This window comes from Bos indicus x Bos taurus, chromosome 27 (assembly GCF_003369695.1).
Source record: "Bos indicus x Bos taurus breed Angus x Brahman F1 hybrid chromosome 27, Bos_hybrid_MaternalHap_v2.0, whole genome shotgun sequence".
Taxonomy (NCBI): Eukaryota; Metazoa; Chordata; class Mammalia; order Artiodactyla; family Bovidae; genus Bos; species Bos indicus x Bos taurus.
The window spans coordinates 14864390-14881401 of NC_040102.1; the positions used below are offsets into that span (position 1 = coordinate 14864390).

At 43.9% G+C, this 17012-nt stretch overlaps 1 protein-coding gene across 2 annotated transcripts in view; it reads right to left on the minus strand.

The window, feature by feature from the left end:
- Positions 1 to 17012, minus strand: part of IRF2 (interferon regulatory factor 2) — an 83686-nt gene that overhangs the window by 28204 nt on the left and 38470 nt on the right. For both annotated transcript variants that reach the window (XM_027530263.1, XM_027530264.1), the window contains exons 2-5: positions 13234 to 13329; positions 5086 to 5185; positions 3238 to 3414; positions 2883 to 2929 (exon numbers count right to left, since the gene is read on the minus strand). In XM_027530263.1, the coding sequence (XP_027386064.1) occupies positions 2883 to 2929; positions 3238 to 3414; positions 5086 to 5185; positions 13234 to 13320 (411 nt within the window). In that variant the 5' untranslated portion in view covers positions 13321 to 13329. The remainder of the gene's footprint in view (positions 1 to 2882; positions 2930 to 3237; positions 3415 to 5085; positions 5186 to 13233; positions 13330 to 17012) is intronic.

Genomic DNA, 17012 nt, shown 5'->3' on the forward strand with positions numbered 1-17012 from the left:
CAGATGCAAGGGGATTTATATTCAAAAGTTAAGTTGTGTTTACTTCCGATGAATCGCCTATCTTCTGCTGAAGGAACAATGTCTCTCTGAGGGACACAATTCAGGTACTAAGCAAGCCTACATCACAGCAGGATTTCTCACTGCACCCTCTCCTGGGATGGAATTAACCCACATGGCTGAGCCTACAAAGAAAGCTCTCACTTGCCCCCCTGCGTCAATGTGGGGCCTGGCCACATGCAAGACACTGTCATTGTGACGGGGCTGCAGATGATCTTTACTGCCGAGAACACCACGTGTCATCAATTCGCACACTGATGGACTTGTGAGGGGCACAGTCCTCCATTTCCCTACGCCTGAAGTAAGACGTGCCTTCTGATCAATTATGTATGTCAAGATTTCACTGCAAGCAGTTTTCCCTGCTTACAGATTAAAAAAATAATAGTACATCTTACCATCATTGGCACCTAATAGTCATTGCTTCTGGAGGGTATGTCTGAGCAAAGTCAACTGAAAAGTGAACATCTGTTACTCCATTTTTATTTCTCCATTAACTGAGATTACGAAATTTAATCTGCATTCTAACCCTCCACTCCCTCCCCATATATTTATTTATGCATCTACTTGGTCAACAAATACTCATCTATCTAGGCAGTGACCAAATATGTATTAATTATCTGTTTTGTACCAATGACTAAGCTAGATGCTGTGAAAATATTAATAGCAGTAAATATGACAGAGCTGTACTTAAGACTGTAGAAGATTCTTCAAAATCACACATTTGTGGAAGTTACAACTTTTCTGACTAAACAAGAATAATCAGAATGTAGGCCCTAAAAAAAATCCAAATGGTGGGAAATCTGATATAACAAACAACAAGATTTTTTCAATTGCAAGAAAAAAATAATTTTTTGAAAGTAATCTAGTGGAAACCCATAGGTTAAAAAGACTTGAGACATATACAAAAATCACAACATGTGAACTTTATATGATTTTGATTCAAGTGATCAGACTGTATAAAAACTATGAAACTTATGAGACAAATCAGAAATTTTTAAGCACTGACTGGATGGATATTTGGTGATAGTGAAGAACTACTATTAATTTTTTCAGATGTAATAATGATTCTGGATTATTTTTAAAGAGCATTTATCTTTTAAAGATATTTACTGAAGTAGTTGTGAAAGAAATGATGTTTAGAATCTGCTTTAAAATATTGGGCTGAACCATATGAAATTATTTTTGCAAGTCAAAAATGGTTGAGTATCTGCAGTTTCATGCATATAGGGAAGTGGACAGAGGTACTAATGTAATAAAATGGCCATGAGCTGATTGATGTTGAAAGTGGGGTGACGGTCTATGAAGTACATTTGACTCACTTGCTTCCTTCCTGTGTGTATAAAATTTTTCCATAATAAAAAGTTAAAATATAAGGCCTATACTGTGCTATATTTAAAGTAAGTCACCAACTAAAAATACTGAAAGTGGAAACTAGAGGTCTCACTGCTGAAACACTCTAGCTAAAATATTTCTTTTCCATTGTAGAAGTAAATGTGTCTGAAATTTTAACAATTTACCTAAGTTTTCCCCTCTAATTACCTTCACAAGTCAAACTGAAGTATATTTTGTGTGTGTGTTTTTCCAACTATTTTGACTCAGTGGTTTGCTTTTAAACATTGCGCTGTCTGGATAATTTGGATTTTCCTTCAACAGTTATTCTGGAGTATAAATCAGAGTACTTGGCATCACTTTTAAGTTCAGTTCAAAGTTACCATGTGAACTTGGCCACATGTCCCGCTGCCCTTGGGCCCCTGTCACTCAACCTTCTCACGCCACCGTCTCCTCATCTGCAAACAGGGTGTGCTGAAGCAGACCACTGTCTCTCTGATGGTCTACGGGCCCGGACTGTAGAGTCTGCTCTTTGCTTAGCAACCGAAGCTCATCTTCAGTTTCTCTTGGGATATTTGGCAATTCTATGGCTTTTGAACAAGGGCCCCCCAATCAACACACAAAGACCCTCACAGGGTAGGGGGTTTCAGACTACATAGCCGATGGAAAAGCTCACACACACAAATACATCCCTATGGAAGACCTTTGGGAGTTACGAAAGCTAGTTCTTTTTTTTTTTTGAAAGCTAGTTCTATATTGAGATCCACACAAATAGAGGGCCTGAACAGAGCACAAACTAATAGCCTATCAAGGGTAAAAAAAAAAAAAAAAAAATATATATATATATATACACACACACACACACACAAGTATATATATATACACACACATAAATATATACATATACACACATATATATACGTGTGCGTGTGCATGTGTGTTCAGTCACTCAGTCACGTCCAATTCTTTTATAACCCCATGGACTGTAGCCTGCCAGGCTTGAGGGGCCTGGTGGGCTACTGTTCATGGGGTCACAAAGAGTTGGACACAACCGAGTGACTAAGCACATACATATATAAATGTAGGTATTTAATATAAGTTTATAATACCTAATATACTTTAAAATATATTTAATGGCCTGAAAACATACTTGATATTGTCAGATAGTAGCGAGTTGCTGGAGCTTAGCTGGAGCTAAGTGACCAGCTGGCAAGAGTTGCAGGGGCCAGATGGAGGCCTAAGACTGCCAGGCTCAGCGTGGATTTGTGAGTTCATTCATAAATCGTTCAGGGAAATTGGATGAAGCAGGGGAGGTGTGTGTACCTGAGCCCACAAGCGGGCACATGCTAAAGAGAAGACATGAGAGCACAGAAATCACAACAGCAAAGGAAGCAAGATTAAATACTTCACAGAGACCACATCGCTTGTCTTCATGAGACAGACTATGAATCACTAGTATGATCACAACTTTGGTCTCCTCTCTGCACAAAGATTACCTTGATGTGCTTCACTCTGTCTTCTTTTTCTGTCTTTGGTTTCTTTCCTGTGGCAACAAAAATAGTTCGGGATTAATCCATGAAGAATGCAGAGACATTTCCCCTACATTAAGTTCTTTCTGAAACTCTCACTGCATTTATTGCTGTAATGTGTAGATGGTCAAGATCCCAAACGTTTCTTTTCCTTTCCTTGGGGGCCCTGAGAGTCATTTTACCCAGCCAAGTAAAGGCAGAATTAACATCCACAATGGGAACAGGGTTGTATTCTTGCTGTGGCTACGATTGTGGAAATCAAGAAATCACAAAGGCGCTATTTAAGCAACAGTTGTTTTAGCCAGTAAATATCTTTATCTACCTTTCTTAGAAGGCCGCTCAGACATGGGCAGCATCCGGTAGACTCTGAAGGCATTGTTTCCTTTTTTTATGCTTTTGTCCTTGACTTCCTCAATGTCAGGCAAAGAGTTCATGGCACATCGGAAATTCGCCTTCCACGTTTTTGGGTCAGGTTTATCTATTCCTGGTTGATGCTTTCCTAAAAAAAATAGTCGAAAGAATGAAGGTTAAGAGGAAAAAAAAGAGAGGGAACATTATTTCCAGAGTAAAAATTTCTGGAAACAGGATTGCTGGCGGGTTGCAGAGAGAATGCTTTTCATTCCAGGCCACACCTACAGTGAACAAACGTCCTGGTTTGTTCCAAGCTGAGAAGGTTCTTGGGATGCGGGAATTTTTGTTTTAAAACCCAACAGTTTCAGGGCGCTGCTGCTGCTGCTAAGTCGCTTCAGTCGTGTCCGACTCTGTGCAACCCCATAGACGGCAGCCCACCAGGCTCCCCCGTCCCTGGGATTCTCCAGGCAAGAACACTGGAGTGGGTTGCCATTTCCTTCTCCAATGCATGAAAGTGAAAAGTGAAAGTGAAGTTGCTCAGTCATGTCCAACTCTTAGCGACCCCATGGACTGCAGCCCACCAGGCTCTTCCATCCGTGGGATTTTCCAGGCAAGAGTACTGGAGTGGGGTGCCATTGCCTTCTCCCAGTTTCAGGGCAAACTGGGACAAACTGGTCACCCTGGGTCTACAAAACAGCTTCAGAGAAAATAAGGGTAGAAATCAATGTGGATAATCAAGGTAAGGAAAAGAAAAAGCTAGGAGGTCAGGAGGGTTTCCTTGGTGGCTCAGCTGGTAAAGAATCCTCCTGCAACGTGGGAGACCTGGGTTCAATCCCTGGTTGGGAAGATCCCCTGGAGAAGAGAACGGCTACCCATTCCAGTACTCTTGCCTGGAAAATTCCATAGACTCTATAGTCCATGGGGTGGAAAAGAGTCGGACATGACTGAGTTACTTTCACTTCACTTCGCTTCAGGAGGCCAGGAGACCAATAAGCATAAGTCACTGGAAGGTCTCCTTTTCAACTGACTCTCAAACAAACAGCTCCCTAGTTAAATGAAATTATAAATAAATAGCTACATAAATAAACAGCAAATAAATAATAAGAAATAAATAGCTAAATAAATAGTAAGTATTAATCAAAAATAAACAGCTAAATAAATAAATAGTAAGAAATACATAGCTAAATAAATAGTAAGAGAAACAGCTCTCTAGTTATAAATAAATATAATCTCGACTACCTTTGGGGGAAATAATTCGACCAAGGTTTACAGCTCCAGAACAAATCAGTTCTACATCCCCCTGGTACATACCTGGGGAACTTCATCAGAAAACCACATTTATATGGCTGAGTTCCTTCACTGTTCATCTGAAACTGCTACAACATTGTTAATCGGATATATCCCAATATATAGTATTTTTGGTGTTAAAAAAAAATAGAAAACCACATGTCCAGGAAATTTAAAGACTCAGTTTCTATGGAATGGGTGGAGCATCACTTCTGAGTGATGAAGTCTATACCTCATATGCCCTGGATGTGTCTGAAGACAAGTCACAGGTTTATCAGCACTATCTTCATGAAACCATAAGCCAAGGCATTTCATACATGCAGTAAAAATAAAAAGAAACAATAGCTAACAGTCTATCATATAAGTGAAATTTACCAAGAGAGTAGAACTTAAATATTCTCAACCAAAAAACAAAGTACACTTTAAATATCCTGCAATTTAATTTGTCAGTTATACCTTGATTTTTAAAAAGCATGAAACCAACAAAAAAAAAGCAACAGTACCAGCCTCTGGAGATGATGTGGGTTCATACCTGTATGGATGGCCCAGTTTCTAAAGAGGGGTGCATCTTTTTCCACATCCCACCCATGTCTAGCAGCATGCATCCAGGGGATCTGAAAAATCTTCTTTTCCTAAAAAAAAAAAAAAAGTAAGAACTGCAGCGAAGGGTTTCAGGCCATCATTGCAGAGGGTTCTAGCTAGTTTCAGCTAGTAAGACTCCCCATTAAGTAAAATCACTGGGTTTGCTGAATGTCTATGGTAAACCAAACCCATTTCCTCACTATGACCCAAACCTTGACAGTCTACCAGGTGAGATTGAGAGGCAGGTGGAGTCTGGTAGGCTAGAAATAAATTTCAAGGTCAAAAGTGATGATTTGGGAAATGCCAATGTGTTTCATTATCTGTCCCTCCTTTTTTACAGGATCACAGGTAAATGGCCACTGACTGAAACGTCTATAGCTTATGATTTATTTCTGTCACTTGGTAAAGAGGAACTCCAGCTGTCTTAGGTAAATTAAACATTAGGCAACTCTAGCATGAAAACATATACACTAACATGTGTAAAATGGACAGCCAGTGGGAATTTGAGAAATGATGCAAGGAGCTCAACCCGGGGCTCTGGGACAATCTAGAGGGGTGGGTGGTGTGAGGGAGGCTCAAGAGGGAGGAGACATATGTATATACCTATGGCTGATCCATGCTGATGTATGGTAGAAACCAACACAATACTGTGATTATCCTTCAATTAAAAATAAAGAAATTTTTTAAAATTAGGCAACTCTTCAAAGCAATACACATTTCACTGCTAAAGGGAAGTCGGGGTGTCTGAGGCCATTGTCAGAGACTGAATCTCTCAATCTGCTCATGCAGCCAACAGAAATGAGAGATTTTGTTTTAGGGACTTCCCCTTCCAGGGGTTCAGTTCAGTCACTCAGTCGTGTCTGACTCTTTGCGACCCCGTGGACTACAGCACGCCAGGCCTCCCTGTCTGTCACCAACTTCCGTAGTTTAGGCAAACTCAGGTTCAGGGATTAGGGTGGCGGGTGGGGGTGGGGGGGGCGCGGAACGGGTTTGATCCCTGGCTGGGGAAATAAAGATTCCGCATGACAGATGGCGTGGCCAAAAATATATAAAATAAAATAAAACAAAATAGAGAAGTTAAAAAAAATTTTTTTTAAGATTTTGTTCTAATCCCTGTGTCTACTACCCTGCCTGAGGAGAAAGCAACAAATATAAACAAAGATGTACCAATTATGTGAGGATGACACACTTTTTCTGAAGAAAAGTCCCTTAAGTACAGTTCTTGTCATAGAAGATCTTCTCCATCTCTCTTACATCCCAACTCAAAACTGCTTAAATCAACCCTGGCAAATGTATGACTAGAAACTAGTGCTTTGGAAACAAAATAGTAAAACTACTTATGTGAAACCCAGTTTACTTTGCATGTTCACAAGGTCTCAGTTTTGGTTCTTGCAACACCCGAAGGAGCTGGGTATATGTTACTGTTTCCGCTTTACAGTTAAGGAAACTGAGGAACAGATTTAAATTATCCATTCAAGGAACTCACGGTAATATTAGTAAATATCTAAACTCAGAACCTAGGTCATGTGATCCCATATTCAATCACTGACTCACACTGCCAGTTGTCTCCCAGGGTTTACATTTAGATTTCCTGACCTACAACAGATCTGCTGACTTGGATTCCATGCAGATTAAAGACCAAGAAAACTGTATTTTTTTAAAGCTCTCAAGGTAGATCTGATCGTTTCTAGGGAGGGGGGGGGGGAAATCTCTGCACAATACACTGGAGCAGGAAAGTAAATGTCAGGAGGGATTTCCCACCTCTTTGGTTTCACACAATGAAAGATACAAACGGGCCCCACCGACCCAAAAGGGACTTGATGCCTCCCACAGAACCAGCCACAAAGCCTGAGTTAAAAATATGTCAGAACATTTGAGGGTTCCCCAGAACTGTTAAAGGGGAAAATTCCATGTATATAAAACGTAGTCAATAAAGAAGAACTGAAAGTGAGAGGTTTTTCATAAAACCCTCCGTGTTCACACTGTATCGTCCACTGAGAGAGGACGGGGTTTCAGGTTGGCCAGTTTCAAAAGGGCGGTGATCTGAAGAGGGTTGAGTGAAACTTTATTTTTTATGGTAGACAAATATCAGAGCACAAAATCACTCAATGCAGTTTTTAACATTCCCAGGGGGAAAAAAAAAAAAACCCATAAATTTATATCTGAAAGAATTTTTCCTGAAGTACACAAGCAGAATCTAAAGGTTTATGCTTAAAGATACAGACCTTTAAAGAATCAGACTCTTGCACTTTTTTATAGATCAAAGGAGATCTGGGGTGACACAATCTGAAATCAATCTCGAGACACAAAATTGATTCTGATAGGCAGATCTTTTCAACTGTGTGTGTATGTGCAAGCATACATAACTTAGTGACTCAACAACAGCAACACCACACAAACACACACACACACACCTCCAAACCTAGTCTCCCAGAAATCATGCCCAAATCACGAAACCATGAAAGTAATGACTGAACCTAGCAATCATCCACCATGAATCCCCTTGAAAGGGGCCAGGGACCTAAACAGACATTTTTCCAGGGTGGCTATACACACTGGGTATGGAAGGACTGAACACAACAGCAGATGTAGAGACCTCTGCCCACCTGCAGGCAGAAGAGATGAGCCCGGCTCAAGTTGAGAACATCTGAGATAATTTTGAGCAACGCAGAACAAACATAGCTTGACCTCCAAGTGGAATCCAGCCTTCTTATCTCCCACGGCTGCTCCACTCCCCCAATATCTATAAGATGTTCCAATGTTGCTTGCTATTTTTGTTTGGACTTCTCACTGTGTTCTGAGATGGCCTGATATTTACACAAGTACAAGCCTGCTTTCAAAGTGCAGAGCAGGAAAAGGTCGGAATTACCCGATGACCTCCAGGGCTCAGGGAGGGGGCCTTGGCGCCTGGGTCCAGGCAGACCTCTGCGGAGAAACAGGAACCTCATAAATCAGGGTGGGAATCAATCGAAGTGATGAGAACAGTGAACCTGGATGCCGCCTCCTTCCTTCCTCAAGAAACAGCCCAGGGAAACCACAAAATCAAGCATGAGGACAAATCCAGATCAGACCTGGTCTCTTCAACAAGCCAATGGAGAGATGGCAAAAAGGGAGCGGGCGTTGCTCATAGTCAGGAACCAAACACAACCTAGGGGTCTGCTGTGGCTTCTGATGGAACAAATAAATCCTAGAACGATATCTGAGGAATAGTCAGGTATTCTGAATAGGAACAGGGCAGTAATGGCACTTTAAATGATGACTAATTATGATTAATTTATGATTATCCAATTGGTAATGGTATTGTGAATCCATAAGAAAATGTTCTTGGGTCTTACAGATATACCCAGTCAGGGAGTTGCTTTAGTCACCTCCCAATTAATAGTTGTCCAATCTAGATGTGAGTTTTAAATCTAGAAGGGAATTTGCTACATTATTCTTTCTAGTCGTTAGATCATTCAAGCATACTATGTGTATTTGCAAATACTTATAATAAAAAGCAACTGGCCCAAGCCACAGCCACGTTCAGGAGCTAGGTACAATGCTGCTGTGCAAACCTCCTTATCGCTCCTCCAGAGGAATCCAGAGCACCTGTTCCATCAGCCCCCACCTCCTGGAAACAGGAGATGGAAACAAATTCAAGGCGTTAATTAGCCACCTATCTATCTTCCCTGGTGGCTCAGTGGCAAAGAATCTGCTTGTTAAGCAGGAGATGCAGGTTCGATCCCTGGGTCAGGAAGATCCCTGGAAGAAGGAAATAGCAACCCAATCCAGTATTCTTGCCTGGGAAATCCCATGGACAGAGAAGACTGGTGAGCTCCAGTCCACAGGGTTGCAAAGAGTCGGATACAACTGAGCAACAGACTTTCATTCACTTCCCCACCCCTTCATGTATTGGAAGCAGGAGATGGAAACAAATTTAAGGCATTAATTGGCCACCTATTTATCTCTCACTAGGAATGCACTGGGTATGATGGAGTCTCCGTTTGAGAGCAATGTGACCATTGCCAACCCAGTGTTCTTGAGTCTGATTATCTTAACAGAACATATACAGAGTCATCGATGTTCCTCCCCTTCAAGTAGCCATCCTTCATGCATTCATTCTCAGCACAATGTTACCTGGAGCCTCCAGGGTGTCAGGCCTGGCGCTGAGCTCTCAGCAATGGTCAAGACAGCCCTGGTACATGGCCAGCCTGGAGTGCCTCCCCGTGAGCACCCGGAAAGACAAAGCCCCGAGGGTGGCAGAGGTTTTCTAAGACTCACAACAGCCTTCAGCAGAAGAGAATTGGGGATGACCTCAAACCACTCAAAATACAAGTAGGGATTCTTGGGCTTATGAATGGGCAGGGAATAACAGTGGGGTCTGAGTGAAATATTTATGCAGACAGCCGAACGCCAGCAAGCCTAAGTTAGCAGAAAACCTATAAACCGATGCTCTAGGGAGGTGTGGGTACAGACAGGAAATGCCCCGAGGCCACCCAACATCTACAGTGACTACAGCCACAGGGCGTTTCCGTCTGCATTGGGCCCTCAGGCAGCCCAGGAGCTGCAGGCACAGCATCGTCCTGGGAGGTGCCATCTGCTGCAGCCACTGCCCCCTCTCTGTCTTTCAGCCTGGCCCACGCTCAGCCCAGCAGAGAACAAGGGGGTGGAGGTCTCCTGTCCTTCTGCACCAGAGAAGGCACTCAGGAGCCAAGAGCCAGGTGAGTAAGGCTCCACACGAAGGACTGCCTGAGGGGCGCTAAGTGTTCAGCTGCACCAAGAAGAATCCATTCACTTTCTGGTCCTCTTTAGAGCCCAGTGGATTGCAAGGAGATCAAACCGGTCAATCCTGAAGGAAATCAACCCTACAAATTCATTGGAAGGACTGATGCTGAAGCTGAAGCTCCAATCCTTTGGCCACCTGATGTGAGGAGCTGACGCCTCGTTAAAGACCCTGATGCTGGGAAAGACCGAAGGCAGGAGAAGAAGGGGACAACCGAGGATGAGATGGTTGGATGGCTTCACCGACTCAATGGACCTGAATTTGAACAAACTCCAGAGATAGTGGAGGACAGAGGAGCCTGGTGTGCTGCAGTCCATGGGTTTGAAAAAGAGTCGGACACAACTTAGCGACTGAACAACAAAATCCAAAATACAGGGACACAGGGGTTTGAGCAAAAGGTATCTTGGTGGACAGCCCAGGTGAAGAAGTAGCTTTGAGAGGGAGTGTACGCTTCCTTGGGCTGTCATAACAAACTGCCACCCACTGAATGGTTAGCACCACAGAAACGGATCCTATTATTTTTCGGTGGAGGCCAGAAGTCCAAAATCAAGACATCAGCAAGGCTCTAAGGAGAATCCTGCCTTGCCTCTTCCAGCTTCCAGTAGGTCCGGGTGCTCTTGACTTACGGCTGCAGCACTCTAGTCCCTGCCTCCTTCTCCACTTGGCCTTCCCCCCTGTGGGTGTCTCCTCGTCTGTGTCCTTTATTTTTTTAAGATTTTTTTTTTAAATTTTTATGCAGACCATTATTTTAAAGTCTTCACTGAATATGTTACAATATTGCTTCTGTTCTATGTTTTGGTTTCTTGGCTGCTAGGCATGTGAGCTCTTGGCTCCCTGACCACCCTTGCACTGGAAGGTGAATTATCTTAACCACTTGACTGCCGGGGAAGTCCCTCTTCTGTGTCTTATAAGAACCCTTGTCACTGGGTCAGCCCACCAGGTAATCCAGGATGATCTCCTCTCGACATCTTTAAGTTAATTACATCTGCCAAGATCCTTTCTCTAAATAAGGTCACAACCACGGGTCCTGGGGGTCAGGATGTGGACATATCTTTGAGGGGGGCTACCACTCAACCTACTACAGACAACAACAAACCGCAGTGTATTAAGAGCCCACTTGCAGGAGACGTGGTGACGTTGGAAGCACACCACTGTGTCAAGCTAGCCAAAACGGGTGGGTGGGTTTTGAAAAGGAAAAAGCAAAGGCAAACAACTGACTTTCTTCAGAAATCAGGAACATCTGCTTTAATTTCACATCCCAAATCAATATAGGCAATATTACCAGTTCTTCAGGATATAATCCTCCTAAACCCATGAGCCTTGATTTCCTTGTCTGCAATATGACAGAAAAATCTACCTGATGACTTGTCGAAACTCAACATTCAGAAAACTAAGATCATGGCATCTGGTCCCATCACTTCATGGCAAATGGACAGGGAAACAGTGGAAACAGTGACTTTATTTTTGGGGGTTCCAAAATCACTGAAGATGGTGACTGCAGCCATGAAATTAAAAGATGCTTGCTCTTGGGAAGAAAAGTTATGACCAACCTAGACAGCTTACTAAAAAGCAGAGACACTACTTTGCCAACAAAGGTCTGTCTAGTCAAAGCTATGGTTTTTCCAGTAGTCATGTATGGATGTGAGAGTTGGACTATAAAGAAAGCTGAGCGCTGAAGAACTAATGTTTTTGAACTGTGGTGTTGGAGAAGACTCTTGAGAGTCCTTTGGACTGCAAGGAGATCCACCCAGTCCATCCTAAAGGAAATCAGTCCTAAATATTCATTGGAAAGACTGATGCTGAAGCTGAAACTCCAATGCTTTGGCCACCTGATGGGAAGAATTGACTCACCTGAAAAGACCCTGATGCTGGGAAAGATTGAGGGCGGGAGGAGAAGGGGATGACAGAGGATAAGATGATTGGGTGGCATTACTGACTCGATGGACCAGACCTACTCTGGGAGTGGACAGGGAGGCCTGGCGTGCTGCAGTCCATGGGGTCGCAGAGAGTCAGACATGACTGAGTGACTGAACTGAACTGATGACTTGTTTCTTTGGAAGAGGCTAATTACAAAGCCCCTCCAGGATACAAACCTAAAATACTACAGACACAGCAAGGCTGGAAAAATATATCATTTGCCCCAAGACCTTAGAATATAGGACAGGTCATTTGAAATGAGCATATGCTTTACTTAAAATATTTCTGTTTACTTCTATGCCATCTTGTTTCAGAAGGGACTTATTTAAATAGATACATTCAAATATAATACACCACTACATTTAAAATAAATGAAAAAATAGGTAAACGAGGAGGAAGAAAAAAGAAATAAGATTGAGAGATATCTGTGAAGATAAAAATGAAGTAAGGAGCAATATTCATACAAAAATTAGGCTGAACAATATTTTGTACACTTGTTAGGAGCGGCCACAATCTGGCTGTCAGCTCTTGGCACGTGATGCAAAGGTAAAGCCTGACCTGCTAAATTATTCATCGTGTCCTTAAGATTAAAAACACGGGGAGGTAGAGGAGGAAAAAGACACCTGCTCAGAAGCAAGTTCTTCTTCTCAGAAGAACCGTAATACTCCTAGTAGTGGGAGAGAAATTTCTCTTGGGCTGTCTTAAAGAAAGTATGCTGTAGTCATTGCTTTTCTAGATTATAACTGAATGTTTCCAGGCGTTCTTTATGTTTACATCCAATGGCTTCCTGATTCATCCCCTAAGAGTAAGGATCGACTAAACTGAGGGTTTTGAGGTTGATAAAAGTAAAAAAGTATTTATGTACATATGTAGGAGGGGGTTGTAAATGACAGAATACTGCTTTTTTCGGACAGGTAGGCACACAAACAGGGTTTCATAATAAAAGTAAAATAAGTTTTTTAAGACAAAAACAAAAGTTGTCTTTACGTAGAGAATACTGAAAAGAAAATCAATATGCTCCTTTCCCAATAGAAAGCCCTAGAGTTTCCATGTCCTCCAACCCTAGAAAACAAGGAGAAGCAAGAAAGAATATTCAGAGATGGAGAAGGGTAAGAAGCACTGAATAGAAATACAGCCAGATGCTTCCCACAACAGTCATCCATGAGACCAGAGCCTTAACTCAGGGTCGAGGCTACAGTCTGAAGTGATGATAAATCTTTTTTATGATTCTTTGATATTTTCATAATCACTTTTGCTTGGTTGGTTTTTGTAATAAATAAGCATACTATTTTGAACACAAAGAACAATTTTACTTGGGGCAGTCCACACGCAGCTGCTTTTAGTAGGGATCTCTCTGTCACAGACACATACACACACTCACATACATACATACACACACACACACATGCACACACTTACCTTGCTAAGCCACTTCAGCCCTGGTATCATATTTGAGTTGATCTGTTCTTCCAGCCACGGGCGCATACGCATCCTTTCCACCGGCATGGTGTCTTTCTAGAAGAGCAAACACAACATCAGGCATTTCTGCTGCTCACTGTCATGTCCGCAGGTGAAGTCTGACACCATGCCTGACCAACTGTATACTCCTCTTTCTCAAAATCGCATAGCTTATGTGTACCCGGGGGCTGGGGGGCTATGAGAGCATATTAGGGGCTTTGCCCTGGAGCATCCTGCCCCACTCATTCCCGAGGGGCTGTCTCCGTGGGGCGATGGTGTGTGAGGGCCACGCCGGCTCTCAGCTAAGAGGGTCCCATGATGAAGAAACGCAGCCAGTCAGAGGGCTCGGATACCTAACGCTGGGTTTTGCGCATGCGTGCTCAGTTGCAGCCAACTTTTTGTGACCCTATGGAAGTAGCCTGCCAGGATCATCTGTCCATGGGATTATCCAGGTAAGAATACTGCAGTGGGTTGCCATTCCCTTCTCCAGGGGATCTTCCTAACCAGGGATCAAACCTGCATTTCCTGTGTTTCTGGCATCGGCAGGCAGATTCTCTACCACTGTACCACCTGGGAAACCCTAAGGCTGGGTTTTACCCCCTCCCAACCCGGCTGTGTTTACGGCAGATACCTTCAGTGTATCAGGTACCCAGAGGACCAGTGTTTTACAAGTACCCTTTGGCATCATCTTTTATTTAAGAGCCAAGGGTGGACACAGCCATTCCTTTGGGATATCTGAGTTATTGACAAGCTTCGAAATCCCAACACAGGCATGTTTGGGCAAGCTCTTAAGGTATCAGGTTCATTTGGTTTCAAGGTCTTTCACCAATTAGCCATCCCCTCCTAATGTAGTCTGTCTCCTGGCTTCAGCATCACTTTTATGTGAAAGCATCTCTTATTCAGAGTGCTCCCTCAAGGATCCTTCTTCACTGCCACCGGCCCCCTCTGACCTGGGGTCACCTTTCCTCCACCAGCCCACAAAACACCCCTCCCCCCTCCTTCCAGATGCATTTCTACACAGTCTATCCCTTGCCCACCTAAATATACCCAGAGTGGGATCACTCATTCATCTTCAGCCTATTTACACACAAGTCTGCATTCGATCCAAGAGCAGAGACAACGGCGACCAAGTCTCCAATTCCACAGGACATCATGGACGGTAGGACACGACGCTCTTTTCAACCCTTGGCTGCCTCATCTATCCTTGGCTCATTTTCTCCTCCAGAAATGAGCTCTGGATATTCTGCTCCGATGACTTTGGGCTAGGATGATCACAGTCTCAGTAACGCTCTCTTCCAGCTCGCAAAGGACTTCCTGTCTCCTCTGTGCCCAGCCCACAGCTTACACCAGAGGGCAAGCATCACTATGAGCCACCTGGAGCTGCACTCTCTGCCCGTAAAGCCTATTTTGACTCTAGAATTAAGGCTAGCCCTTGCCTTTCCCTCGGACCTTTTCCCTACTTCTGACCCACTCCCTGTCACAGACACCGCCTCCTCCTTGCTCCTCTTTCCCAGCCTTGCCAATCCTGAGCCATTCTCCAAGATCCAATCTCCGCCCTCCTCCCCACAAGGCCTCCCAGACATGCCAGCTGCAAGAATCCCTCCTCCTCCATGTCCCACAATGCCCACGATCTTGTACTGCTCATTGGAAAATCAAACATTGCTATAGGGCAGCTATTCTAAGGTTGTGTTTATTCTTACTAACTCTTACCTTTTTAAACGGAAACTTCTCAGCTGTGCCCACCCTCTCCTCTTTCCAAAGAGTAACTTCACTGAGAGCAGGAACTCCAGCTCTCATAGGTCTTTGGATAATCCTACAAAACCTAAATGCAGCCGTGCCCTCCAAGAGAGGTGCAATACAAGGACCAGTTCTGAAGGTCAGCCAAGATGGGGTCACCACGGCAGGCTGGCCCTGTCCACTCATCTGGTGGCTTCAGGAATAAGAGGAACCACAGGGACACCCCAAAAGGACGTGGAAGAGCCACAGGGAGCCTCACATGGCTGCTCTGAATGGGTCTCAAGCTGTTCCGATCACTCACTCCTCCATTCACAGGCCATGTATCAAGAGTGATGCTCCAGGAACAGGAAGGAAGGAGATGGTCCCTGCCACCTAGGGATTCCTGGTCTAGCAGGAGACAGGGGACAAGACAATTCCCACAGCCCAGGGTGCCTCCTGTGTACAGAATGATAAGGAGAGAGTTCTGGAAGCATGGGGTAAAGCTGTCCACATTAGATCCACCGGGTGACCAAGCATAGCGAAGGCTCTGCCCAGCTGACCCTGCAGATCCTCCTTCTTAAAAAGATCTCAAGACACAGAGGTCTGGGCAGTAGAGAGGGGCGAGGAGGCATGGATATAACGTGACAGCTCTTCTGAAGGGATAAGATGAAAGCAGAACCGCTGTGGCCCAGGAACCTCTGCAGCCCTACCTTAGCTCAGCAACACGGAAATATGCCCCTGCTTTCCATCTGTAATTTATAACATGTTCCTCCCCTATTTTTTTTTTTTTTTTTACAAACAACCCATTTAGGAAAAAATGGTCACCTGAAATAAGGCAAAAAACTTTGTATCTTTAAAGCCTGTGTGGGGAAATACAATCAATCTTCATTATTCGAGGATTTCATATTTGCAAACGTACCTACTCACTAAGTATTTCTATCACCCAAATTGATCCTTGGGGTGTTCCCTGGCCCTTCACAGACATGCCCAGAGATGTGGAAATCCTGAGTCAGCCGGTCCACACGCTCCCAACTAAGGTCAAACCGGTGACATCCTGCCTTCTTATTTCAGCTCTCACACTATAAATACATGTCCTTTTCACAGTCTATCCAGTGCAACATTTTTCACATTTTCCTGCCTTTTTGTCAGTGATTTTGCCATTTAAAATGGCCCCCAGAGTGGGCTGTCTGAAACGCTGTCAACCATCTCTAAGTGCAAGAAGGCTGTGACGTGACTTTTAGAGAAAATATGTGTGTGAGATAAACTTCCTTCAGGCACGAGTTACTGCTTGTTGTCTACAAGATGTAATAAATATGGAGTCTTTAAAACAGAAGCATGTAAAACAAGATTACATATCAATGAGTTGATGAAAATGTGATCAGAGGCTCACAGGAACCTAATGCCTTTGGAGAAGAGGGAAATGCAGACACAGACAGATAGAGGCAGCTTCCCAGGTGGCTCTGTGGAACAATCTGCCGCAATGCAGGAGGCACAGAAGATGTGGGTTTGATCCCTGGGTCAGGAAGATCCCCTGGAGGAGGAAATGGCAGCCCACTCTAGTATTCTTGCCTGGAGAATACCATGGACAGAGGAGCCTGGTGGGCTACACAGCCTATGAAGTGAAGTGAAGTAGCTCAGTCGTGTCCGACTCTTTGTGATCCCATGGACTGTAGTCTACCGGGCTTCTCTGTCCATGGGATTTTCCAGGCAAGAGTACTGGAGTGGGTTGCCATTTCCTTCTCCAGGAGATCTTCCTGACTCAGGGATTGAACTCAGGTCTCCTGCATTGCAGGCAGACGCTTTACCCTCTGAGCCACCAGGGAAGCCACAAAGCCTATAGGGACTGGCATAGAGTCAGACACAACTGAGTCACTGAGCATACATACACACACACACAGAGAAGCCCACGTGCAGACACAGTCACAGGGGGAAGATAGCCATGTGAGGACAGAGGCAGAGACTGGAATGATGCAGCCACAAGCCAAGTACTGCGTGCAACCACCAGAAACTGGACGAGGCCAGGA